The 26,547-nt window shown below is 43.8% G+C and overlaps 2 protein-coding genes and 3 non-coding genes across 7 annotated transcripts; all 5 read left to right on the top strand.

The window, feature by feature from the left end:
- The first annotated feature begins 1,065 nt into the window (after positions 1–1,065).
- On the top strand, positions 1,066–23,042 carry ncapd2 (non-SMC condensin I complex, subunit D2). 3 transcript variants are annotated; one of them, XM_056445036.1, is made up of 32 exons: positions 1,066–1,152; positions 3,761–3,880; positions 3,963–4,038; positions 4,120–4,178; positions 4,265–4,440; positions 4,961–5,106; positions 5,423–5,550; positions 5,693–5,816; positions 5,950–6,097; positions 7,034–7,231; positions 7,310–7,444; positions 7,539–7,626; positions 8,531–8,717; positions 8,836–8,954; positions 10,813–11,007; positions 11,101–11,275; positions 12,011–12,095; positions 12,191–12,327; positions 13,757–13,889; positions 14,530–14,605; positions 14,701–14,907; positions 15,003–15,163; positions 15,562–15,673; positions 15,849–15,972; positions 16,834–16,989; positions 19,844–20,021; positions 20,108–20,202; positions 20,509–20,589; positions 21,440–21,623; positions 21,721–21,886; positions 21,979–22,098; positions 22,801–23,042. In XM_056445036.1, the coding sequence occupies exons 2-32, from the start codon at positions 3,763–3,765 to the stop codon at positions 22,881–22,883; spliced, it is 4,170 nt and encodes a 1,389-aa protein (XP_056301011.1). In that variant the 5' UTR covers positions 1,066–1,152; positions 3,761–3,762; the 3' UTR covers positions 22,884–23,042. The 3 variants fall into 3 exon arrangements, with proteins under 3 accessions (XP_056301011.1, XP_056301009.1, XP_056301010.1); XM_056445034.1 differs by having other exon boundaries at positions 14,701–14,916; XM_056445035.1 differs by lacking the exon at positions 1,066–1,152 and adding an exon at positions 3,162–3,444 and having other exon boundaries at positions 14,701–14,916.
- Positions 4,522–4,846, top strand: LOC130188031 (small nucleolar RNA U85). Its single transcript, XR_008830550.1, has one exon. It is a non-coding gene; the product is annotated as a small nucleolar RNA U85 (small nucleolar RNA).
- On the top strand, positions 6,565–6,851 carry LOC130188035 (small nucleolar RNA U85). The gene has a single exon (XR_008830554.1). It is a non-coding gene; the product is annotated as a small nucleolar RNA U85 (small nucleolar RNA).
- LOC130188034 (small nucleolar RNA U85) lies at positions 7,678–7,965 on the top strand. Its single transcript, XR_008830553.1, has one exon. It is a non-coding gene; the product is annotated as a small nucleolar RNA U85 (small nucleolar RNA).
- Positions 23,043–23,570: 528 nt separating the features above from the next.
- nppcl (natriuretic peptide C-like) lies at positions 23,571–26,158 on the top strand. The gene is made up of 3 exons (XM_056445185.1): positions 23,571–24,495; positions 25,072–25,218; positions 25,443–26,158. Exons 2-3 carry the CDS (start codon positions 25,120–25,122, stop codon positions 25,737–25,739), a joined length of 396 nt encoding a protein of 131 aa, XP_056301160.1. The 5' UTR covers positions 23,571–24,495; positions 25,072–25,119; the 3' UTR covers positions 25,740–26,158.
- Positions 26,159–26,547: the final 389 nt, after the last annotated feature.

Genomic DNA, 26,547 nt, shown 5'->3' with positions numbered 1-26,547 from the left:
GGAATGTGGAGAAGCGGAGGCAGCAAACAAAACGTGTGTCTTACCCTTTGTTGGGTACAACGGGCTTCATTTACAGGGCAGCACGTCCCGAGAGCCGGCTTCAGCAAAAACCTCAGTTTCCTCATAATGAGCCGCTTTGGAAGAAACAACAGGATATTCACCTTATAAAGAAAATGTGCAAAGAAATAGATGCATCTCATGAAGATTTCTATTCCAAAGGAGACAGACATCAGGGTAAAAAAAATCATATATTTACCCATAAAAATAAAGGTGATCATCACATAGATGAAAGACTGCAGCATCTTTTCTTCTTCTTTTTATTTTTTTTATTTTTTTTTGGCATCCTTGTGATGGCATCCAGTGAACGGTGCATTTCCGCCACCTACTGTGGAGTGTGGACTAGAGTACCCTATCCCCTTACAAAACCAAACAAACAAAACCAAACCTAAGAAAATAGCCACAAAATCAATAAAACAAAACAAAAGGGAGATTCAAAAATGTCAGTGCTTTAAATTCTATTGCTTAATCCTGTTTCTTTCAAATATTGAAATACCTATCCTGCCCCCAAATTTAATGCATCTGTTAGATTTAGTTCCTCCACTCCCAGCTTCCTCTTCAACCTGTGTCGCTCAAGTGTGTATTTCTGGCAATGACACATTATATGTTCTACAGATTCTGGTACTTGACAGTGCTCACATCGTCTTGTTGGGTGTTTATTTACTAGATGCATTGTTTTGTTCAGCCTTGTGTGCCCAATCCTCAGTCTGGTTACTATGTTCTCTTCTGCGGTGCTTCTTCTAGCTGGCTTCCCTTTGCCAACTTCCCTCTGCACAGCATACAGATGTCTTCTGCAGCATCTTTTTGTTGGTTTTGTCTTTTATATATTTTCCACAAATGTCCCTGTAATCACTAGTCTTGGTTCCCGCCAAGAAAAGCCTGATCTCGGCAGGACTGGAGGGGGCAGTGATCGCCGCCATCTTGTCGAGGGCGGTGCTGCGTGTGACGTCATAGCCCCCATCTCTTTTGGCGCGATATCCAAATACATTTGAAAAACCTGCGGATTCAAACAGCTCGAGGGCGGCGAGGAGGAACACGCCGCACTTTAGTCTCCAAAGGTCGTCATTGTGGGTGAAGGGACTGCAGCCGGCGCAGGTGAGCGTTATCTTTGTAACGTACTAAACAGAGTAGTTGGCTGAGTTTAGCTGCTCTGCTTTTTAGTTAAAAATAAAGTTACAGCCAACAAGGGAAGCGACGCCGTTAGCAGCTAGCTGTGCTAGCCTGTTAGCTTTGCTCGGAGCTGGGTTGTTTCATAAAAGTAGTGTTTACACAAACGTCGTGTTTTCACAAGTAACAACCGATGCTGGATACCGATACACAAAGACCGGTGTGCGGTATTAACTGGTTTTGGTACGCGTGCATGAGGCAGACGTGCCGTAGGAGTGGCCTCGAGTTGCCTCTCAGGACCCGTCTGACCAACTAGGAAATGCACATTTCCATCGCTTAGCCTCTCTGTCACGTTCTTTTTATGTAACGCTAATGTTTTAAAGACTAAACACGGATGACTTTGCTGTAAAATGTGATACCTGTTCGGGAGGCTGTAGTTGAGACGCCGAGGACACAGAGCGAGGACAAAGTAGGTGACTCTGCTGGTGCCTGTTCAATATACGACTAACTTCAATAAATACTTGACAAAATGCTCTTGTTGTCAGTCTGATATTTATGTTATACGTCGTTATCTGACGTCCAGTCGATGTGAGACCAGTTTACTCTTCATACAGTGTGTAATGAAGCATGTAGCCCGTTGTTTACACCCAGCTCGCCCACCGCTGTCAGCTGGGAAACTGTGATCGACTCAGATTAAGTTGTGATACCACAACAAGACTTTGTGCTGTCTTCACATCTCTGATGTTTTATATTCGAGACTACGGATCTACTATCCTCGTAACTATACTCTACCCTGTGCAGCACTCACTGTCCAGATTAAACATGACTGTTACCTGTTGTTTTGTTACGATAAGGACACACATAACTACACACAGGAGTGAGCGTGTCTTTAGACACATGACGGGGGAGCAGCTTGCTCCAGCCTTCATTTAGGATTTCGACGGCATTAACGAAACGTTGTCCACCTTCATGACGAACATATCTAAAATATCTAAACCGACAAGACAAAAATAATATAAACACGGATTTCTCAAAGAATCGAACAGCCGACTTGTGCACCTGCTGTTCTGTTCGTTGCTTGTGAACTACCATTGAGCTATAGGGTATTTCACCCGATAACCCGATTTACATTACAATGTACTTTACAATAACAAAAACTGACTGAGCAAATTAAGTAAGTAATATAGTAACTTTGGAAGACATTAATATTTATATAATATATTCTAACACCGACTGCCTTTTCTTCTAACATCATAGACCCATCTAACTCAAATACATGATTGCATAGGCAACAGCCGCTTTGTGCATTAAAGTTGATGCGACAATAGGAAACGCAGTTACTGATTATCACTATGAGTAATTTATCTATTCATCTAAAACTTAAACTGACTGTAATCAACCCATATTCCTCTATAGCTCAATGGTAGTTGGGATGCAAGTTAGGAGGCCCTGTGGTCGCAGATGATCGCAGGTTCGATTCTTGGCGTTAATCTTAATCCATTTTTTAATTTTTTGTATCGCCAGTGAACAAGTGATATGTTCGTCATGAAGGTGGAAAACGTTTCGTTAATGCCGTCGAAATCCTAAATGAAGGCTGGAGCAAGCTGCTCCCCCGTCATGTGTCAAAAGACACGCTCACTCCTGTGTGTAGTTATGTGTGTCCTTATCGTAACAAAACAACAAGTAACAGTCATGTTTAATCTGGACAGTGAGTGCTGCACAGGGTAGAGTATAGTTACGAGGATAGTAGATCCGTAGTCTCGAATATAAAACATAAGAGACGTGAGACAGCACTCAGTGTTGTTGTTGTATCACAACTTAATCTGAGTCGATCACAGTTTCCCAGCTGACAGCGGTGGGCGAGCTGGGTGTAAACAACGGGCTACATGCTTCATTACACACTGTATGAAGAGTAAACTGGTCTCACATCGACTGGACGTCAGATAACGACGTATAACATAAATATCAGACTGACAACAAGAGCATTTTGGCAAGTATTTATTGAAGTTAGTCGTATATTGAACAGGCACCAGCAGAGTCACCTACTTTGTCCTCGCTCCGTGTCCTCGGCGTCTCAACTACAGCCTCCCGAACAGGTATCACATTTTACAGCAAAGTCATCCGTGTTTAGTCTTTAAAACATTAGCGTTACATAAAAAGAACGTGACAGAGAGGCTAAGCGATGGAAATGTGCATTTCCTAGTTAGTCAGACGGGTCCTGAGAGGCAACTCGAGGCCACTCCTACGGCACATCTGCCTCATGCACGCGTACCAAAACCAGTTAATTCAAAAACCAGTTAATACCGCACACCGGATACCGATACACAAAGACTATTTATCTTTTTCTAAATCGGCCACATAGTCATTAGCTCGCTGTTAGTCTAGTCGTGCACCTCCGCTTCCCAGTTAGGGTTAAGAACTGAATAATGTTAATAATATTGAGTGACGCTAAGCAAACGTTATATAACTAACGTTATGTAGCTGCAGCTCAACGATGCATGTCTACCGTAGCGGGACATTATTTGTAACGCGGACAAGAGAACAAGCTAACGATGCAATAAAACACAAATATAATGTTCATTTGTTCTCGTCTCAGGGATGTCGTTGGACTTTTTTGTGCCCCTGTGCGTCGGTGACCTGGTGAAGACCGGGGGGATCAACCAGTACGTGGTTCAGGATGTGGTGCCCCCCAAACAGCTGCCATCCTATCTCTGTAGTAAGTAGTTAGTTAGTTTGTTAAAAGTCGGAGACAGTTTATTTTCTTCTGGTTTGTGACGGCTTCTGTCTCTTCCACGCAGAGTTTAAGGCTGCATTGAGAAGCCACGGTCCTTTGTGTATATTGGAGCACTTTGACACAGGCTACAGTGTGCTACAGTAAGTATTGATCATGTATAACCTGCTCGGTTGTTGAGAACTAAGAACTGCATGGTTACAAAATGTTTCTTTCCTTGTCAGGCAATGCAACGCAGTGAATATGAGTATGAAAGAGGATACCTTGGATTTACTAATACAAGGTTTGAGCTTTTTTCATGTGCCGTATTTAAATAGACAACAATACAGCTAGTATGCCTGTGATGACATTTTGTCTTTTGCCCCTCAGTGGTTAGTGGCCTGGCTGCTTCCCTGCCAGTGCTTCTTGGCTCCACCTCCACCTCAACTGCAGAGCGCAAAGAGAAACTTAATGCTGTTAAAATGAGTGTCTACCTGCTCTGCAAACTCACAGAGAGATTTGAGAGTGACTCCTGTAGACAGTGTATCGTCACGGCACCTGGGAAGGTATGGTTATAAGAGACACCGTTCAGAAACACTTTGTTATTGGCTATCACAATAAATTGTTATGGTAAACTATTTAAAACGCCCGCATGATGATATCATGGCAAGTTTGATGATTCAGTCAAACCAATAGATTTGTTGTTTCTCGCCAGCTGTCAGATGGGTAATCTTGGTGTTGTGGTTGAGTTGTATTGCACCGCTGTAAGGGCCCATCCACAGTTAACATGTCACTTTCCGTAACCTTTTCCCCCCCCAAGAGCAGTGGGACGGGCCAGGTCGGAGATGACAGACAATGTGTGGATGATTGTTTTTGTGTGTTGTATGAATGTACATGGATCAGCTGGCAAGAGGATAGAGTCTATAGTTGGTTTGACATGTATGAATTACAGTCTTTGGTAAACTGAGGGCATATAATACTAAATGTTAATTGCAATAATCAATTTTATTGTCTCAGATAGCTTTTAAATTGAGTATCTTTCTAGGCTGAACAGATTTCATTTAGCAGGCTTTCTGTCATCAACAGGGTGGCAAGAAAGGCAAAGGCGGCGGCGATGGACTGCTACAATGGGACAGTGAGAGAGAGAAGGTTCTGCATGCCCTCGTCCAGCTATTCCAGGTCGATATTCATTCTCTCTGGAGCCTCTCTCTGGTCGAGGAAGAGTTCATCAGGTACCCAGCTGATTGGGGAGTTCTGGGCAAGAGTGCAGTGTCAGAATTACTTTCTTCTCGGAAGCTTTCCCTGTCACTGATAACATCTGCGTTTGTATAATTGACCATTGATACTTTTGCATTAAACTGAACATGATTATATGGTTGTGTTCAATTGCTTTTGTTAATATGTTTTAACATTTCCTCATACTCAAAAACCATCACAAACACTATAGCTTTGCAAAGTAACTAATTAAGATGAATGTAGTTGCGCTTCTTGCAGATTTGACTTCACCACAACATGAGCAAACTGTTAAATTATTCTCTTTCTTCTTAGTTGTGTGACCTGCTGTTGCTATAAACTACTTGAGAACCCAACCATCAGCCATGTCAAGAGCAAACCCACCAGAGATTGTATTATCCACCTACTGGGAGTGCTAATCAAGAAGTACAACCACCTTCTGGGTTAGTCTCAGTTGCACCCTGAAACTGTGCAACAGTTACAACTAAGAGAGCATGTCAACTCTTTCTGTGTAATGTATAATAATGCAACCTATTGTACATTTAGATTTGAGTCATTGAGTGTATGCTCTCTTAACTATTACAGGTGCTAGTGTAAAGGTGATCCAGTTGCTGCAACACTTTGAGCAGTTGTCATCCGTGTTTGCCCAGGCAGTGTCTGTGTGGAGCACAGAATATGGAGTCAGGGCAATCATAGGAGAAGTTATACGGTCAGTAAGCGTACTTTGTGTGCATATGGAGCTCAAAACAATCATTTTAATGTTTATCTATTCTTGGGTTGCAGATAATCACGTTTGGAAGTTCATACCCCTTTTCTCTCCCCCCCCCCCCTTAATCTTTCAGGGAGATTGGTCAGAGGTCAAGTGAAGAGCTTGCCAGAGAGGCATCGGGGGTCAAAGCTTTTTCTTCCTTCATTGCAGAACTTGGCTCCCTTGTGCCTGAATTAATGCTTCCCAACATTAGTGTGCTCATCACACACCTAGACGGAGAGGTACTTGCTAACATTGAATCATTCATTTACAGCTCCTTTATTGAAAGCTGTTGTTAAATAATATAAACTTTTAATAATATTGCAGATATGTCCCATTCCCTAAACATGCGGCTCTTTGTGCCCTTTAAGACTCTGTGACGAGGGTTTTGTAGTTTGCCAGTCTGGATGTCTGTTGGCTACAATATTTGATTTATTTAAGCTCTGCTGTGATTAGCTTGTGCAGTAATGTTAACACAATGTCAACAGTAATGTCTTCACAGGGTAACAGACATCTTGTAGCAATATTTTCACGTGAAATGGACTTAACAGCATCCAATTACATTTGACAGTTTCTGGTCAATATGTTAGGTTGCACAATTTGCTGTTATGGCACAATGCATCACCCTTCATGGTTACATACTGATAAAAGAGACCAGAAATGCTGCGATTCTTAATAGAAAGGCCCCTTCTACACGTGGCCTACGTTTGCCCAATGATGAGACCAAGGCGAATACGAGCTGACTGAAGGAGACCTGGGTACTTCTTGCCTCTATCGGCAGGTAATCTTGGCTGTGCAGAGAAGCATTCCTGCTCTGCTGTAAGGGCCTGCCTACAGTGACTTGGCTCAACCCAAATTAGTCCTCTTTAAAGTTACAGTGGAGTAATCACGGGTATGAAGCTGACAGTATGTGTCCAGGTGGAAGAGGCGAGGAGTTCACCCAGCTCTCTTTGTGGTTCAGTTTGCAATGAGTTGTTCTTTTGTTGTCTGAGGGCAGTATTTTTAATTTGCTTACGTATTTTTAATGCATCATTCTGGCAAGATTTGTCATGAAATGCCTACATACAGATACAGTAATCCTCATTAAAAAGTAAATTAAATGATTGTTGTACAAATTATGTTTGACTCGAGTAGAGTAGAGGCAAGGCATACTCATTCCCTTTTCAAATGTTTTCCAGAGCCACACAATGCGTGTCGCTGTGTGTGAGGTACTGGGAGAGATCCTGGTGCGGGTCCTGTGTGGTGACGGGCTCGACGATTCTGGTAAAGCTGACCGCGACCGCTTCTTTGACACACTGCAGGAACATCTGCATGACACGCATTCCTATGTTAGGGCACGTGTGTTGCAGGTCTACGCACGCATCGTCAACAGCAAAGTATGTTTCATTCACTCGCTATCTCTAAATGCATGTTATTGAATGCACTACGTGGAAATATTTCCAATCTTTGTTTAGGCACTGCCCCTGTCTAAGTACAGTGAGGTGATGGAGCTGGCTGTGGGGCGACTGATGGACAAATCTATAAATGCAGTAAAGAGCGCCATCCAGCTGTTGGCGGCATTCATCGCACACAACCCATACAGCTGCAAGGTCACTAAGAGCAACACGATTCATGATGATGGCACAATATAATTTTTTTTTTCAGATTTCGCAATCTCACTGAAATACTTTCCTGTCTTTTCAGCTTAGCAGTGCAGATCTGAAGAAGCCGCTGGAGAAAGAGGCCGCTAAACTAAAAGAGATGAAAGAGAAACTGGAGGGAGAAGCACCAGGTAAGGATGAACCCAGTGAAGCTTATTTTCCTTTATGCTGTTTAAACTTTTGCCCAATGATGAGACTAAGGCGAATACGAGCTGACTGAAGGAGAGCTGGGTACTTCTTGCCTCTATTGGCAGGTAATCTTGGCTGTGCAGAGGAGCATTCCTGCTCTGCTGTAAGGGCCTGCCTACAGTGACTTGGCTCAACCCAAATTAGTCCTCTTTAAAGTTACAGTGGAGTAACCACGGGTATGAAGCTGACAGTATGTGTCCAGGTGGAAGAGGCGAGGAGTTCACCCAGCTCTCTTTGTGGTTCAGTCAGCTGTGAGTTGCTTCTTTGGTAATCTGAGGGCAAATTTCAGAAACCGTTGTGCAAAACTGTAACGTTAGTGATATAGAAATTGTTTTGATAGGCTAAATGTCAAAAAATGAGGAACAGTTTGTCAGATTAAAAAGACATGCTGGGTATTTTGGAAATGTTTGTATTTTAACATCTTCTTTTTCATAACATTTTGACTGTTCGACTTAAAATGTCCAACTATCCTATAAATCTACCCTTTTCAATTAGAATAACACAAATAGCATACTACTGATGGTGCAGCTAAATTATCCACAACTGTGCTGAAGTACTGGACAGAATTTGATTGTCGACATTATGAATAAAGCGTCAAACTATTCTATGCCGCCCTTAGCGTCATTTTAAATCAATTTAGTTTATTAGCTGTATAAACTACACATCATTGTGTGTCTACCATATGATCAAATGCTGGTGCTCTAGAGCCCAATATTGCAATCTAAATCTCTTACCATTCTGTCTTACTGTTGCTAATTGATTTAATTTGTGGCCTTTTTCTGTCAGTAGTTCATCTTCTTTGTAGCTCTAACCCAAGTCATCTTATTGAATTTCCGTCCCTGGCAGTGGCAGTGATTAAAGCATCGGAGCTGTGGGCCGCCATGGAGCCGGAGCTGCTCGTCACTGTCGAGGCAGAGCTGGAGCCTACAAGCGAAGAGGATGAGGATGATGGGGATGTGGAGGAAGACGAGGCAGAGGACGACAGAGCAACGGCAGTGAAGGTTGCTCAGTACCTGCGTGTCAACAAATACAGGTGATGCTAATCGCCTTGGTAAAAGTAGTCCAAGAGTCACTACCTGAAGGATTTCTTCCCCCCTCACTGACAATTGGAAAATGATTTGTGAAATAAATGTTGTCTTCCGTCTCTGCAGGAATGCTGTGCGTCTTTGTATAAGAGCCCACGGCTGCTTCCCTGAATCTGAAAGGTTTGCTTCCCTGTCCACCCTCACCCCTGAGACTTTAATGGACACACTGGCTCTGATATTTAAAGGTAAACCCTGCACTCGGTTCACCAGATACGCAAAAGAGCTTTCTGATGTGAATCTTAATAGAAGCATGATTGAACACGTTCAACACATTTCTGTTCTTTTCATTTCCTCTTGATTGGAGCAAATTCGTTTCACATTATCTTTCAGAGTCAATTAATTAAAACTGACCTGTCTATAATATTTTTTAAATGTGAGTAGAGAAGATGTTTTAGAGTGTAAAACACATGCTGACATACAAAAGGTTGCCATCATTACACTACAGGAGATGCACTCAGTTTGAGGTGCCTTTTTGAAATTGTAGGCGTTTTCTTTTATCTTCTAACCGTTACAAAGGCAATTGTAAGTATTTAGTTGAAAAGAAGTTACCGACTGACCGTGTAGCTGAACATATAGCTGTCTTAATCATCATGTACAGCAGGGGTGCTCACCATTTTTCAGCACGCGGGCTACTTATAAAATAACCAAGTCAAAATGATCTCCGGGGAGGGGGTGGGTGCAAGTGATATTTTTTGCTCCGGCCCGGTGCGTGAGACGGAGAGCCGATAAGTGTTAACGCGACACGTAGAGACAGAAATGACATGCTGCTGTGAAGATACAATCAATAACAGAACAACCTGGAGCTCAACGCTCTGAAGACAGTGGAGATGGTTGTGGATTTCAGGAGGAATGCAGCCCCACCCGCCCCTCTCATCCTGTGTGACTCCCCCGTCGACGCTGTGGAGTCCTACCGCTTCCTGGGCTCCATCATCTCCCAGGACCTCAAGTGGGAGCTGAACATCGGCTCCATCTCCAAGAAGGCCCAGCAGAGGATGTTCTTCCTGAGGCAGCTGAGGAAATTCAACCTGCCAGGGAAGATGATGGTACAGTTCTACACGGCCATCGTTGAGTCCATCATCTGCTCCTCCATCACCGCCTGGCACCCTGCAGCCACAGCCAAAGACAAGCGCAGGCTGCAGAGCATCATCCGCTCGGCCGAGAGGGTTATCGGTTGCAATCTGCCTTCCTCCAGGTCCTGTTCACTTCCAGGTCACTGAAGCGGGCCAGAAAGATTGTCGCCGACCCTCCCACCCTGGACACTCCTGTTCGAGTCCCTCCTCGGGAGGAGGCTGCGTCCATCATGACCACGACCTCCCGCCACACCAATAGCTTTTTCCGACGGCGGTCGGGCTCATCAATGGACCCCGGGACTGACTGACTGTCACCCCCAGGACTACCACCTCTTCTTCCACCTTCCTCTCTCCTCCTTCTTCCCGCTCCTTCCTCTTCCTCCTCCTCCCTCTTCCTCCCACTCCTCCTCCCTCCTTGCGTTGATTGTTGTTTGTCATGTCCAAATGTTGCACCTTCCACCAAAAAAAATTCCTCGTTTGTTTGTGAAAACATTCATTCTTTGGCAATAAACCTGTTTCTGATTCTGATTCTGATTCTGATAAAAGAACAAAGACGTGCGGGCGGAGATTTCAGGGGGCGGGACAATTTTCTTTTATGTCATGCGATCTACCAATGCTACGCCGCGATCGACTGGTAGGTCGCCGCGATCGACGTATTGAGCACCACTGATGTACAGGGTTTTCTCTTGACGTCTAAATTCACCCCAGCTTATCGCATAATATATATCTTTATTAATTTTTTTTTTTAAACACTAATATTACTCTGGCCCTGTGATACTGGCAGACAGCTAAAATAATTTAATGGCTTATTCTTTAGGCTGTTAATGTAACACTCCTGTGGCTGCCTTATACACACTGAAAGCCTCAGCAAAGAGAATCATTTAACTTAATTACTTTACTTAATTAATGAGCAGCAATGTAAAACCTGTGGTTGCCATACTCTCCAGAATACATCACCTGGTGTTTTCCTCAGGCTCTGACGAGGACACCTCTGATCTCAGCCAGAACTTGCCACCTACCCCACAGAAAGAGGAAGAGGGGGAGAATGGGGAGCTGAAGAAACAAGAGATGTTGGTGCAGTACCTAAAAGACACAGAAACCTTTGCCTTACAAGTCGAGAGGGCAATCTCTGTCATTAACAGCATGCTCTACTGGAAAACCACTTCAGGTAGAGGCCATATTCATCAGTGCAAACCTACTCATACTTGTGTTTGATATATATATATAGATTGTCGTTAACAACTGCCTTTTCTGGTTTTAGTGGTTCTGGAGGCTGTGCAGTTTTGTGTGACTGTATGCGAGTTCAGTGTTGCCAACTCTGTCAGTGGCGTGAGGAAGATGTTGCCTCTGGTCTGGTCAACTGACACTGCCATTAAAGATGCTGTCGTTCAGGCCTACAGGAGGCTGTACCTGAACCCCCAGGGAGAAACCATCCGGTCTGTTAAACTACCTCACACATGCATATATGAAACATTGACTGTTTAATGGGACTTTACCTGGTATTACATTTATTTTTGATGGATATTTGTAGGGCTGTAACAAATGGTCTAAAGATCTATTCATAAAGTTAACATTCAAAATATACATTTGAATGCTGTGCAGCTTTCTGTTTTTCTTTTTGTGGCTTGTCTGTTCATTCTGTTATTACCTGGTATTTCTGTGCAGATGAAAATGAGGATAAACAAATATTAATAAAATACTATATATTATATTCTAGTGGTAGATGCTTAGGATTGTTTAAGTCTGTTTTGACCCAAACACTTCTAAAAACGTGGGTGTTGTAAAGTGCAATAGTTAAAAGCTTTATTTATATTTGTAAAATATTCAGCCTCAATAAGGATTTATTATTTAGCCTTTTAAAAACCTTCCCACTTGCTGCGCACAATGGCTGAACGGCTGATCTGGCAGCAATCTTAACGACTACAAACAAACATTCAAAGCTTCAAAACCTCAATAGTCTTTGAATGTAAAACATGTCCTGCACAGCCCTATAAGTACGACTGTTGGGATTACAGTGTCATTGCACCTGGCTTAACAGTAGTAACTATACTTGACATTAAATCACATGATTCTCTAGGATGCATTATGTGTACATATTACTGGTAATGTTGTTGTGGCGCAAGCATCACATTTGTGTTGCGTGCTCTAAAGTAGCTCTTGTGTCTCATTAGGGTGAAAGCACACACTCTTGTTGACAGTCTATCTGAACTGATGGTGGATGCATCTCTGGGAACCATCCAGTGTCTTGAGGAAATAGTGAGCCACACTTTTATATTAATTTCATTTTACTTGGTTCTGTATTTTGTATAAAACATGAAGAATTGCAACATGTCTCTGCTGTTTTTCCTCAGGTGCAGGAGTTCTTCGGCGGTGGAAGCAATCTCCAGTCCACCGTCGTGCAGGTCTTGTGGGAACGGTTTACTGGCAAGCGAGAAACGTCTGGCTTACACAGGCGAGCTGCGGTGTTACTGCTGGGTATGGCTGCACGGTAAGCTCGGCATGATCCTAAGAAACGAATGCTTTAATGCCATGATGAGAAAAAGGGTCATGGAAGTTTTCAAAAAGAGAATGTCCAGGCCAAAGTAACTGCCCCACCTACAGACTGTATAGTTACGTAAGCAATAGTTGTATGATTGCACAGTGAGAAAAATCCAGTCCTCCGTATTGTACTCTCCTGAATCAATCAGCCTGATATTTGGATCACTGTCTACAGGATTCGTACGGTCATGGAAAACCTGGAAAAGTCATGGAATTTTAAAATTGTCATTTCCAGGCCTGGGAAAGTCATGGAAAAAACTTAAATCATAAAAGTCATGGAAATGTGTTATAACATATTCATTTACGCAGAGTTTGAAATAATTAATATGTTTTTTTTAAAGAAAGACGCTCAAAATATACGCTCTCAATACGCAACATTTTCTAAATTGTTCATGTTTATTCCGAGATTTCAGTTTGGTCATTGAAATTTGGTTTAAAGTCATGGAAATCCATTGGTCAAAATGTGTAAGAACCCTGTGAATAGGTAACTGATCAATCCCATTTCAGCTTGTGTTTGTTAATATTCTGTCATTGTGATCTGACCTCATTTTGCACATACTATGCAGTGCAGGAGGGTAGTGGGGTTGCCAAACAAAACAAATATGACAATTTGTAGAATAATTAAACAACTCTGTTGCTGTTACGGTAATGTTTGTGTTTGGCCTGCGTCCTTATGCCTTGTTCACTATGGATGAGGTGTGTTGTCTGGGGAGGACAGATTTATCTGGAGCTCTGAGGTCTTTGATGGGTCATGTTTCTCACGACTGCTCATGTGGTTCAATTAAATGTAATTATAGGCCTAAACCGAATTTAGTTTTTGTTGCAAATTGCTGTTTATCAGAATAGACGGGACTCGTTCTCATCTTGTGTTGTGTAAGTCCAGTTGTCTAAACAGGTTTTTCGACTGTAAAATCGGCACTTCTTCCTCACCGTATAGAGGCGCTTCCTTTTTACATTTTGCTCCTGCCTCAGCTACTCGACATTCGGCAAATCCCCTCATTAGTCAACGAGCTCATCCTCGGCTCCTCTACATTGTAATCGAAGTCACGACCATAAAACTAGGCTCCTTGCCAGTACATTTCACTGAATGTGTATAAACACACACACACACACATTTTGTGTTCTTCCTCAATCTACCTCAAAGACTGACTGAGCTGGAGGGATGAGCGAGCCTGTTAAGAGACTCTGCAGTCCACCCACACGACTGCCTCCCTTCATCCAGCAGCGCTCGGTACCCATTACATCTTATGTGCTTCTACACGCAGCAGCCGAGCACACAGCGCTTTGACACATGTTATTACCTCACTCTGCATAATCACATGATCGTGCCTAATGTCACGCTGTAAAAATGTATTTTTGTATTCATGCGAATCCAACAGGGCAGAACGGGAGGTGGTCCTCAGTAACCTGGACACCCTTTGTTCCGTGGCTCTGGGAGAAAAAGTGACCGAAGACTTTCTTCTCGCCAGAGATGCAGTTATAACTATCTGCAGCATCACGGACCATGTCAGGGTAAGGAGAGAGAAGTCTTGATTTGCCTCTAGGCACGGTCAATGACCGGAGGGCCACATTATTATGAGCTCTTCTACATGTAGAGACTTGAAATGTAACGTTTAGCTATAAGAACACGCAGTATTTTAATCGCCACATTTTATGACATTGCCTAAATTTGTTAAAATGGCTTCCAAACTTAATTATATATATGAGGTATATAACATGACTATTGTTAGGGCTGAACCAAAGTAGTTTGAAGCTTTGTTCATAGGAAGCAAAGCTTTTCGTTTTGCAAGTTGTATATATACTACGATGCTTTCTGTACTTTCCAAACGACAAGGAAGTAAAGTTCATGTCAACAGAACACAAGGGTTACAAAAAACCTGCGAGTTGAAAAATGAGTCGCCGCTTAATGTCTTTATGATCATTGATATCAACTGAGGCATTGTATTTATTGGTATGACGGGTATCAAACCCCCGGCATTTCTAACCACAGTGATCTCACATTAGGTTTAGATCTTGCTGCATATGTTTAAGTATAAATGAAATACATGAAAATCTGTTCTTCATTCTTTCTTGGGCCGAGAAAACACTCGTCTGGTGGTAGACTGTTTGCCCATAAACATGTAGAGCGTCTGATGCACATTATCTCCACCAGCAATCGAAAGGCGCTCCGTTCAGACTGCCACAGGACCACCAGCTCTTCACTTGCCTCACGCAGGCCATCGCTGAAGGTAAATGGAGACAAATGTGCTGTTTATTGAGGAATATGTTTGTCTTGGGCTGCACAACTTCACGCTGGTTTCTTCCTCTTACCCGACGGCTCCAGGTGTGGTGATGGAAGACCCTTACTGGCAGAGCTTCATGGAACTGTCTGTCCGTCTCATGTACTTCCTGGCTGAATCCCCTGACCAGCTGTGCTCCCGGCTGCTCCAGCGCTGCGCTCGCCTCTTACTCGATCAGATTGTAGAAGGTGGCGAACTCGGCAAGGACGCTGGCCAAATCCAAGATGGATCTCAAGAGTCCAATGAGCAAGGTGAACAAGGCGAGTCTCTTTGGTCTACGCTGACTCGGTGTAACCTGTCCAGCATACTCTTAATGACACGTGTGCACGCGTCTTTCTCTCCGCAGTGAACTGCGTGTGTCTCGCCCAGCTGTTGGCGCTGTGTGGCTGCGTGGCGTTTTGGCAGGTGTCTCACCTCGAGCGCAGTGTTAGTGCCGAGCTGCGTAGGAGGAGAGGAGAGAGGGAGGAGAGGGAGGAGAAGGAAAAGACTCTCTCCAGCAAAGCTAAGGTAAGGAGGCAGTATATAACACTTGTACACTAACAGAGGAGTATAGAACAATCCAGTACTCTGAAGTCAGTGTCGCATGGTTTCCCCGCCAGAACAAGAGTTTATTTGTGATTTTAATGTGTTTCAATGGATGTTTTGATACTTTTTTCTCCTCTGAAAATGTGTCAGTATTGGACTCTATTGTAACCAAATTTCAAGCTTGTTGCCAGCGTTTCATACTTATAAATATTAAGCTGCAGTGAAACCAAAACTCAGTGAAGATCACATGGAGATTAATGGGAAGCCAAAATCGTCTGAATGACGGTAGAGAGCTGCACGTCGCAGCTCGTGGTGATTCCTAGGAATATGTTAAGATACACAAGTGGCTGTTTTGTTAAGCGCTTCTGTTTGTCCAACAGCACGCAGCCAATGAGAGCGCTATGGAGGAGGAGCTGGGCGTGATTGGCGCCTCTGCTGAAGATACTGAGGCCGAACTCATTAGAAACATCTGCGAGACTGAATTACTCGCCGGTAAGAAAAACCTCAGCTAGATGCACCCATGGACATTTTCTTGCCAAGGAATATAATTGACAGCTTACACAAACACTTTTTGTTAGTTGTTCCAATTCATTCTTTAACCTAGTGTTTAGATATTGCAATGTTTTCATGTATTAAACATCTTCTCCCCCCTTATCTGTCGGTTTAGAGGAGAACCTGCTGTGTGCATTCCTTCCCCTGCTGGTGAGAGTCTGCAGCTCCCCAGGACGCTATTCCCACCCACAGCTCACCACTGCTGCCTGTCTGGCGCTCTCTCAGTACATGATGATAAGGTAAAAACATATTGCCTATTTCCCCTTTTCAATTCTTTGATGTAGTCTAACCTCATTGACATAGGCGGTAGAGTTCAGACCAACAATAAATCACTTAATTGTTAAACTGAGTGGTGAAGATTTTAGAAGGTTGCAATGCTAAATATACAGGGTTCGTACGGTCATGGAAAACCTAGAAAAGTCATGGAATTTTAAAATTGTCATTTCCAGGGCTGGAAAAGTCATGGAAAAATTTTAAATCATGAAAGTTTTGGAAAAGTCATGGAAATGTGATATCACATGTTCATTTACGCGGCGGTTAAAATAATTGATATGGTTTTTTTTCAAGAAAGACCCTCAAAATATTAGCCGGCGTACGCTCTCAATACGCAACATGTTCCAAATTGTTCATGTTTATACCGAGATTTCAGTTTGGTCATGGAAATTTGTTTTAACCCTTGTGTTGCCTTCGAGTCAATTTGACCCGATTCAATGTTTCGCCTTCGGGTCAATATGACCCGATTCAATGTTTAACCCTCCTGTTACCTTTATATTTACTAACATATTTTACCCTTGAGGTCAATATGACCCCAGCTATTAAAATTATTAGAATTAATATTGTTTTCCAAGTTTAAGTGTGAGGTACTTTATGTTTGTTTGTTGACTCCCGAAAGAACACCGACATTAAACATTGAATCGGGTCAAATTGACCCGAAGGCGACAGGAGGGTTAAATATTGAATCGGGTCAAAATGACCCAAAGGCAACACAAGGGTTAAAGTCCTGGAACTCCATTGGTCAAAATGTGTAAGAACCCTGAATATAGTGAAACTCCAAACTGACCTGAATGAAATAACTTAGTGATGTCTTTGTCTTCCATCAGCCCATCGGTGTGTGAAGAAAACGTCCGTCTCATGTTTACCGTGCTGGAGCGCTCCGCTCTCCCTGTGGTCAGGGCGAATGCCGTGATTGCCCTGGGAGATCTCACCGTCCGCTTTCCAAACATTTTGGAGCCCTGGACTCAGAATCTCTATGCCAGGTATAATGACGAGTTCAAAGCATTGAAAATATCCCTAATATGGTAAACACTGATATTTTTTTTATTCACTGCCATTTCTTGGGTGGCTAAAATATATTTGACCCTGTTGCTCTCATCCAAAGCCGCTCTGCTTTGCCGGCGGTCCTCCCTTCCCGACGGCGTACTGAAGCTTTTCTTCAAGATCCCATTGATTTTTAAAAAATAGTCATTTTGATCTTGCAGGTGTATTCATACAAGCTCAACTCAAACTAAAGCTCAGTTATTTCCTAATTTTAGCACAGCTAACCTTGACTCGGCTAGTACTCGCTGTACATCACTGTTTTTTGCTAATTACTGAGTGGGTGTTTAATTGAAAATGTGGAAAAGAAGGCAGATGGAGTTGATCTTTTTAAATCGTCCCAGTCATGAAACATTCATTTTTCACAGAAGCAGCTCATGCTCATCATGCTAATCGACTCTTTTCCAATTAGCTGGACATTATCACAGTATTCCTTTTTATTTGCCCAACGTCATACGGGTGGCCTCTGCCTGGTAGCTCAGTGGCGTTGGTGTACTGTAAATGGCGTTCCATACCAGTCAACATCCCCCTCCGATTGTACACCTCAGCCGTCTTCATCCGGATCCCACCGGCGCGTCTCGGTGTCTAGTTCCTCTCACCTGCTGGAGTGCTGCCGTCACCGTGCTCCACTGAGCCATGTGATGGGAAAAGTTCACTCTTCCCATCACAGTTTCTTTTTAAATGTGAGAAACAAACTTTGTTCGCAAACGCCAATGACGTCTGTTTTGTTTCCTAACTTCTACGGTCGCCATGGGAACCGGCCGGCGCTTCATGGCCAGTAGAGAAACCCACACGTGAACTGGGGTGGACACGGTTACTTTAGACCAGGGGTCCCCAAACTTTTTCCTGTGAGGGCCACATAACGTTTGCCTTGTCTGATGGAGGGCCAGCCGGGGGCGGGGGGGTGAGAGTGTGCTCACCTGTGAGCGCACATCACGGCTGAGTGGTGCGCTCGCATCACTCACGCTCGCTGTGAGCGCTGCGCGTGCAGACAGCATTTAACGGAGCAGCGCGTGCGCTCTGATCGCTCTTTTAATGTAGTATCGATACTAAAAATATGGGGGGGGGGGAATTACAGAGTGGCGGGTGGAGATTTCACCCTGTTATAATAGTAGGGATAACACTGGAGTTGATAAGCGTGTCTTCTTGTCTGATCAATACGCAACTGTGAGGTGCGCGAATGGACCGAGCGGCCAGCTGCTGATCACTCACTCAACAGCCCGACTTGCACGAGCAGACGGTGCTAGCGCAGCGCGCAACATTTTTTTTTGAGAGCACCGAAGACTCATTTTGACCCAGGAAAAATCCTGGATGCGCGCGCCACTCGCTGTGAGTGCATGCGCGTGCAGACAGCATTTAACGGAGCGAAGCAGCGCGTGCGCTCTGATCGCTCTTTTAATGAAGTAAGGATTCTAAAAATATGCTAAATCACATCGTTTTTAACGTACGGGTACTTTGTTAGTATCGCTACACCGTGCAGCGTGACGGCAGCAGATGTAGTGGGCTAACATCCAAGCTAACCTAACTTCCCAAACGCTGTGGACATCTGAATGCTGATTGGCCGAGACGCGACACGTCCCATCAAAGATGTTCTATTGCGAAGAGCAACACTCCACATTTTCTCCGCGTCTCACTGCAATCTCAACGGCAGCGGGCCAGGTGAAAAAAATAATAAATCGGAACGCGTCTCTGGTATTGTTCAGGGGGCCGGTCCAAATGGGGAGGCGGGCCGGATTCGGCCTGCGGGCCGTAGTTTGGGGACCACTGCTTTAGACAGTGAACAACTTAATTACTAGTGTGTTCCAGATTGTGGCTAGAACCAATGACGAGTGTGTTGTAATTATACAGAGCGGTTGGATGAGAAAGGAATAATTTTGGGTCAAGTCGGAGGTTCTCCGAGGATTTTATACGCCTGCAGGTAGGCTTTCATTTTACAAACCCTTAATGGTCTCTTTCTTGTTTCTCTACCAAACTTATAAGCTGCAGCTTCTCTGTTTGATGAAGTGTGGTTTTAATTATAATGGTTGATAATGCTCAAACTGACTGGTTTGGGATGTGTAAAACATTCTGTTTTCTTTCATAATGGCTCATTGCCCTCGTGTTTTTTACCTGATAAGCATTGCATAGTGTTCACTAATTGCCTCCCACACACGGCACCTCCACCGCTGCCCTGGAGCCTGCTGATAAGCTAACTAAGAATTAATTACCCTGCTGCGTTGCAGTTGCGAGCTCCTTCCATTGGCTTGTGGAGGTGCCATGTTCAAGTGTCTGATCCTCTGCCCGGAGTCCTGCTCCGTCATTAACGAGACATGCTTAATGAGTTTCTTTGTCCTGTGGTTTTGAGTTGAGAGTGAATCTAAATTGGTCTCAGAAAGCCATCAGATTGGTCTCCCAGAGCATGTCCGACCCCGTGGTATTCATCCAAGCTGACGGTAGTTTGGTGCCATTGAATCTCCCATTCCTGTTGCAAGTAATTAAATATGTCGACATGCACTAGATGGGAGGGCAAGAGGTTTCCCAGAGGCTGTATCCTAATTGTTGTCTTCAGAGTGATTAAATGTGGCGACTTCGATGCCTTAAAGCCTCTGACGATCTTTTTCATTTCTCATCGATTTATTCTATTAATGGCTCCATTAGCAAGAGTCAAAGGTAAAATTAGGGGGAGAAATATCTCCCGTTAAATAAATATAAAATCACTGTCGGTCATAGTAAGAAGCTGAGTGAAGACGTCTCACGCCATCATCTGGACCAAAGATGTCACATGAATCAGTGACGTCATGTCCTCTTCTCCTCTAGGCTCAGTGATGAGGTTCCTTCGGTGCGGCAGACGGCTGTGACCGTTCTAACTCAGTTGGTGCTTAAGGATGTGCTCAAGGTCAAAGGTCAAGTCAGTGAAGTGGCTGTGCTGCTCATTGACCCCGAACATCACATCACCAGCCTGGCTCTGAACTTCTTCAACGAGCTGTCCTCCAAGGTACACACACACACACACACACTCATTCACAACCCTTAATGGAGCCTGGATAATTGGCGTCTTTAACTCTTGATGTTACCCATCAGGACAATGCCATCTACAACCTACTCCCAGATATCATCAGCCGCCTGTCTGACCCAGAGAGAGGCATGACCTCAGAGGACTTCAACACCATCATGAAGTGAGTTGCTCGGCTGTTCAGTATCCGTCTGGTCCCATTTGCTGCTTTCGTCTACTGAGGATTTGACCGTTCCGAGCAAGACTCTGCAGGGAAATGAATCGTGTCTTGTTTAGATGCTGTTGTGTCTGGGTCAGTGGTTTGCAGGGCCGTCTTTCAAGCAGAGGATCGGCGGGCTGTGCTAGCCCTCGTGGATGTGTCCTTGAGCAAGACGCTTCACCTTGAATTGCTCCCCGTAGCGTGTCTACGGTGTATGATTGTAAGTCGCTTTAGATGAAAGCATCAGATAAATGTAATGTCTGTTTTCAGACAGCTGTTCTCCTACATCACCAAGGAAAGGCAGACGGAGTCTCTAGTAGAGAAACTGTGTCAGCGCTTTAGGACGGCCAAGTGAGTACATCTCCACATCTCGTCTGCTTACTTCTTTGTTCCCCTCATTTCTGCTTCTGCAGTTTCATTTATTGCAGAGATGAACCATGACAGAGGGTCCTCGCCCTACTTCTGCTTCCCTTAATGTTCCTCTTTCTCTCATTGGGCTCAGACCTACTGCCTCGTACAGTCGGCTCACCAACACCCCTATATTCCTGTTGTATAGAAAAAGATGCACTCGAATAATGTCATTATTATTAGAATTGGCAATTAATGTCTTTAACACTTTAGTTTCTGTAGACACCAGGTCATTTCAAATCTCGCATCGATGACTGTGTAGGGAACGATATCGAGCTTAATAAACAGTTTTGTGGAAGTTGGAATCTATTCATAATCTTAAAAATAAGTACTTGGAATAATCCTTCAATCACGTTTATTCATATCTTGCACTGTATTTTCTTTTTTATATATTTTTATCTTCAATTGAATTTTGTTTTCCTTTGAGGAATATCAGAAATCCCTTTGATGTGCCTGGTTGAAAGGTGCAACACAAGTGAATGTCCAGTATCTTTCCTTCACGGAGCAGGTCACCTAGACTCTGACTTTGTATTTGAAACTGTCTTCCATTTAGTTTGCGTTGGCCGGGCTGCCTCTGACTCATGCTTCACCCAAACTCTAAGGAAGGACATTTTATATTATACAATTACAAAGTTAATTTAGATGTAAAAGCTTTCTGGAGAATCAGATTAGGTCCAAATGTCAGGACAAAGCCATATTCATGAGTTAAAGGTTTGTGACGTTGAGGAGCTTGAACGTCTTTGCATTTCACATCAGCAGGTTGAGTCTCTAATTCCTCCGCGTCTCCTCTCAGGACGGAGCGTCAGTGGTGCGACGTGGCCGTGTCTCTGTCGCTGCTCTCCATGTGCGAGCGCGGTTTCAAGAGGCTGCAGGAATGCTGGGAGTGTTACAGCGACAAGTTAACGGAGCCGGGCGTCTACCAGCCTCTGCTCTCCATCACCGCCAAGCTCCGCCGTGGGGCCAAAGCCCAGTTCAAGGTGCCGCATGCGTCTCCGTTCCCAAGTAGATCGGTGCTTTTTTCCCCCTTAATTTTGATGCAATCTTTGTGTTTACCGATGGCAACTCTGTCCCCAGGCCCAGGTCGGTGAGTTTGAGAAGCGTCTGACTGCGGTTCACACGCGGGGGCTGGAAAATGTGGAGAGCCCTGAGATGAATGAGGAAAACCCAAAAGAAGGAGGATCCTCTAAGACAGTCATGCGGACGCCTCTGCCCGCCAGAGGCCGAGCGAGGTCGAAGAGAGGTCAGCGGTCCCGGGCCTTAAGGTCCTGTTGTGTGCAAATGTGCAGAGAGAAATTTGAACACTTTTTGACAGACGTTCTGATTTTGTTACAGGTCAAGCAAAGCCATCAGTTTCTGGATGCGGCGACGACAGTTTTGTGACTCCTCGGAAATCTCGCAAGTCCAAGAAACCTGTGATCACGTTCAGCAGTGAGGAGGATGAAGATGAAGAGGGTGAGTGCGGCCACTTTCTAAAATGGAATCACTGATGGAGAATGTGTTTTTTTAAGTATTCCTATTATACATACTTGGTATGTCATTTAAAAATACTTTGACATTAGGGTTGAACTTACTTAAAAAAACAGTGTTTTTAAATGTTAATGGTTTAGTCTCTAACGTGTCAGAATATTGAACATAGCCCAAAAAAATGTCTTCAAACTGCTTAGGATTTTTCAAAATAGCCACAAATAACTCTTTGATTTATTTTCTCTACTAGAGACCAGTATTTCTAGCCGTCAGTATTATGCATAGAATGGTACTAGGTATGTTGGCAGGTCAGTAATTTACTTCAGATCAATACAACAGTTCAAAGTCTCTGCAGCGCCGGAGCCACACGAGGCGTCTGGGAGGATTTAGGCCTGTTGCTCTTCAGCTCTGCAGCCGCACTAATCCAAGAGCTGGGATGTCTCTAATGGCTTTGATGGAAAACAACTTGAAAGGATTAAATCAATCAAATTACAAATCAGAATTAAATTGAGAAAGTGGAGCATACCTGGCTTTTTAATAGTGTTTATATGGGGGTTAGATTATCTTCTCATAATTACATCTTTAAGCATTTCAGTGAATCCTAATCTATCCTGTACATTATTTTTTTAAATACATTTTTTGTCAATGATTGATTTTTCCTTATAATTTTGTAATCTCCATCTTTATCAGACGCTGTAATGGCGGAGAGTGAGACCCCTAAAGTGACGACGCCCATCGCCCGCATATCTCGACGAGCTCGCCTCCGAAACTGATCCGTCTTCTGTTTTGTTTTATCTCTGTCTTCATTTTAATCTTATCTTAAATGTATTGCATTGTTACTTTTTAAAATCCTTTTGTAAATTATATTTTAAAATATATAGTTTGGCACTAATCTACAAGACATCTCATCGGATCAAGTCTTCTTTTAATAAACCTGCCTTCATACACCCATGTCAAGTGAATATGAATCATTTACAAGCGCTTGAATGTGCTTGCATTTGTGTTTGTGTTAATGTGTTTGACAGCGTGTCGACGATAAAAGTATCATCGACGACACAGCTTCACTTGTTCACATCTCTTATCTGTTCCTACATCACGATCCTTCATATCGGATTTCAGTCTTTTTCAGATGAGAATTCAGTCGTTTCAGATGAGAAATTTATTTTCATCGTGTCCCTCGCTGCCCCTCATCTCCCTCTACGCCCCCTCGCTGGCATCTGGTGTTCTTGTCGCTTCTCTCTTTGTCTGGCTTCTTTCGTCTGCTTTTCTCTCCGCCTCCCACCTCCTACTCCTACTTGCTCCACCTCCTCTGCTCTGCAGCCCCTCTCACTGCAGCCCAGCAGGCACAGTGGTTTAACCCTCCTCCTCCCTCCCCTCCTAACTCCCTCCTCTCTCCCCCCTCCTCTCCCTCCACCGAAAAAAATATGGGTGCAGGTCTGGCATACGATTGAGTTATGTAAAGATACTTGCCAACAACCGGCTAACTGTGTGATAGCGGCAGCACTTAGGTTTTATCTGATGACAAATTGACCCACTGAATAAATTATACTCAAATTTGTCGAGTACATTTTCCCAGTTTGTAACTTTAATGCTTTACAAAGCTGAAATGTGTTGGTGCCGGTATGAAAACGTCAAACAAGTACAGAGGAGATCTTCACGGACTACATTGTCCAATTTCTGATGTACATTTGTATCTGCTGGGGATTTATTTGCTTGAATTAATGAGAGGCTGCTGAACTTTAAACTGTTGTATTGTGGAGTCATTTGGCAGCAGGGGGTACAGGGAGCAGATGGCTCTGACGGACTGTAACTAACCCAACAGAGAAGGGAGTTTAGTGCATGCTGGGAACGACTGGAGACAAAGGGGAGCGAGGGAGGCTGATGTGGAACATTGATGCAGCGCAAGAAATGTGTATTTCAGATTGTCCTGGCATAAAAGCCGTGAATCTTTTGAGCTGGCTCATTGAGGCATTGAGCTGGCTGTTGCCCTCTGACCTTGCTTTCTGCAGCACAGTTTGGCATTCAGAGTACACAGTCACCTTGCCAATGACAATCACTCTCTAAGGCTATGACATCACTCCAGAGAAAGGAGATGAGGAGGAGGAAGGATATGGGTTGGTTGTGGGGGGGGCGGTCGTCTCTTGCTCTACAAAACCGCTGCAGCATCCCAGCTGATGCCCCAACATGCAGCTTCTGCCAAGAGGACAGACGCAAGAGGAAGAACAATCCTTTAAATTCCATCACGGAGCGAAGAGTCGGAGGAGTCCCCCGAGTGAGCTGGTGGTGCTCCCTGCAGGTGCCAACAAGTGAGAGGAGACCGAGAACAGAGATGGAGACGAGTCTGTGAGAGCAGAAGAAACCCCGAGACCCTCAGAACCCAAACCGGTGAGCACACTCGTGTTCGTCAATGGTTATATAGGTTAGTCATTTTGTTTAATTATAAATTAGTCTTGTTTTAAGCAAACTATAAATTGTGTAGGAAATCCATTTTCACAATTCATCCTAAAACCTAGTTCTGATTATGAAGTAAGGACATCTTAAAATGTGTCTCAAAGGTCTTTTGTACATTATTTTCAACTCAAATAGTTTATCTGAATATTTTAAAATATTTAATGCACCAAAATGTATTTCTCTTAAAAAGAGAATCTTCATTGTGTCCTGTTTGATCTGTTTGGTGGTTTTAATCCAGATGTAAAAGCCAGACCAGGAACGGTTCCTGTAATCGGCTCCTGGTAGACGTCCTGTGTACATCACAACTGTTGCGTTGCTTATCTTTTTGTAACGGTGTTTCTCTGTATGCTCCCTGTTGAATAAAAAAATACATAATAAATATATTATTATCTGGAAGCCAGCTATTGAGGATTGGATAAACATGCAATGCTCTCTAAAAACTATTTAATGTATTTCTTGGTGTTTTTTTCTGCACGAGTAATTTTCATTAATTTCTTTGTGTCTTCTTAGTGTGTTTCCAGCTCCAGTTGTTCCTTCCTGTCCGTGGACTCCGCTGCCATGCTGTGCCCCGTGCTGCTCTGTGCCGCTCTGCTCCTCCTGACACCTCTGGAGATCTCGGAGGCTCGTGCTCTGCACCCTCCTCCTGATGCTGTGCAGGTAGGGAGGGGGAGAAGAAGGGGTGGGGGGGAGGTAGCAGAGACAATAGAAAATGAAGAAAAGAGTATATTGAGGAGAATTCAGAGTGGATGACTGATATAAAAGAACGGTGCAGAAGGAAGGGCGGGAGAGCAGGAAAGAGAAATGAAATGTATCGCTGATTGAATTATTCTCCCTCGTACATTCCCTGACGATTGAATTAAATCTTTTTTCTCTCCCTCTAGTTTATGGAGCAGTTTCTGGAACGCTACAATGACCTTTTGACCCTGGACGACCTGGAGAACCTGTTGAACAGTCAACCAGAGGAGCAGTCCACCTTCACCGCCGGGGTCAAAGCGGCCGAGTACCCCAAATGGGCGGATGCTCAAACGGGGGCTGAGAGCCCGTGGCTGCGCCTGCTGAAGGGGGCGATGGCCAATCAGAAGCGCGCAGGACCGGACCGGTCACGGAGGGGATGGAACCGAGGATGCTTTGGGCTGAAACTGGATCGGATCGGGTCCATGAGCGGACTGGGCTGTTAGTGGGGAGAAGATACAGACTGATGACATCCTACTTAGTCATAAGGGAAACACAAAGGATGTTCACGTGTGCTGAAGGATGTTTACATGTGTGTGTAGTGTTGTGTAAATGTGCAGCATTCCCAATGTGGCTTCATCCAGCGTAGATCTGTATTAACACAGCAGCTGTAGTTTATTCCCTATTAAACTGAATATTAGAACATTGTGTGAACTGTATTTACATCAAATGATCGTCATTGGTTTCTGGGCTTGTTTTGAAGTAAGTGGTACTACCATTTGTCTTCATACAGTAAATGTGATTTAGGCAATTGTTAAATCTATGGATTGGGAGTGTGTAATGGATGTAGATGTTAAAATATGATGGGACCTGTGATTCCTGCTGTGTTTTTGTGTCATTAGTATGAATAAATTTGACGGCTGTAGTTTTCTAGTTTTTTCTTCGCAGTTCGTTTCCTCACAATTGGATCACATCTCGATTTGGCTTTTAAAGAACAGCATCAACATCTCCAGACATGTTTATGTTTTAACTACATTACATTATCCAATCTTCCAATGGCTGTTGGAAGTTTCATTTCTTCCTGCGTCATCCTGGAGAATCTGTCAACGGATCCTCTGCTGCGTTACAGCCTGGGCAGACATCTTGAATCCTTCTACAGGCAAATGGAAATAAACATGTTGGTGGATAATCTCATATTACAACTGACATTTATAAAAAAATATATATACAGAAATTTGATGCAGTTTAACATTTGACAAGTGGTGTACCCACAATGTGTTCAGTCTGAGAACAATACATTCTTATTTTAATTCA

This window comes from Pseudoliparis swirei, chromosome 22, assembly GCF_029220125.1.
Source record: "Pseudoliparis swirei isolate HS2019 ecotype Mariana Trench chromosome 22, NWPU_hadal_v1, whole genome shotgun sequence".
NCBI classification, from domain to species: Eukaryota; Metazoa; Chordata; class Actinopteri; order Perciformes; family Liparidae; genus Pseudoliparis; species Pseudoliparis swirei.
This window is presented reverse-complemented; position numbering and strand designations above follow the sequence as displayed.

Coding starts and splice junctions, on each gene's coding strand:
- nppcl (XM_056445185.1), top strand. CDS start 25,120: ATGCTGTGCCCCGTGCTGCTCTGTGCCGCTCTGCTCCTCCTGACACCT. Junction 25,219..25,442: donor CTCCTCCTGATGCTGTGCAG/GTAGGGAGGGGG, acceptor CTCTCCCTCTAG/TTTATGGAGCAGTTTCTGGA.
- ncapd2 (XM_056445034.1), top strand. CDS start 3,763: ATGTCGTTGGACTTTTTTGTGCCCCTGTGCGTCGGTGACCTGGTGAAG. Junction 4,441..4,960: donor TCGTCACGGCACCTGGGAAG/GTATGGTTATAA, acceptor TGTCATCAACAG/GGTGGCAAGAAAGGCAAAGG. Junction 21,887..21,978: donor CCGAGCGAGGTCGAAGAGAG/GTCAGCGGTCCC, acceptor ATTTTGTTACAG/GTCAAGCAAAGCCATCAGTT.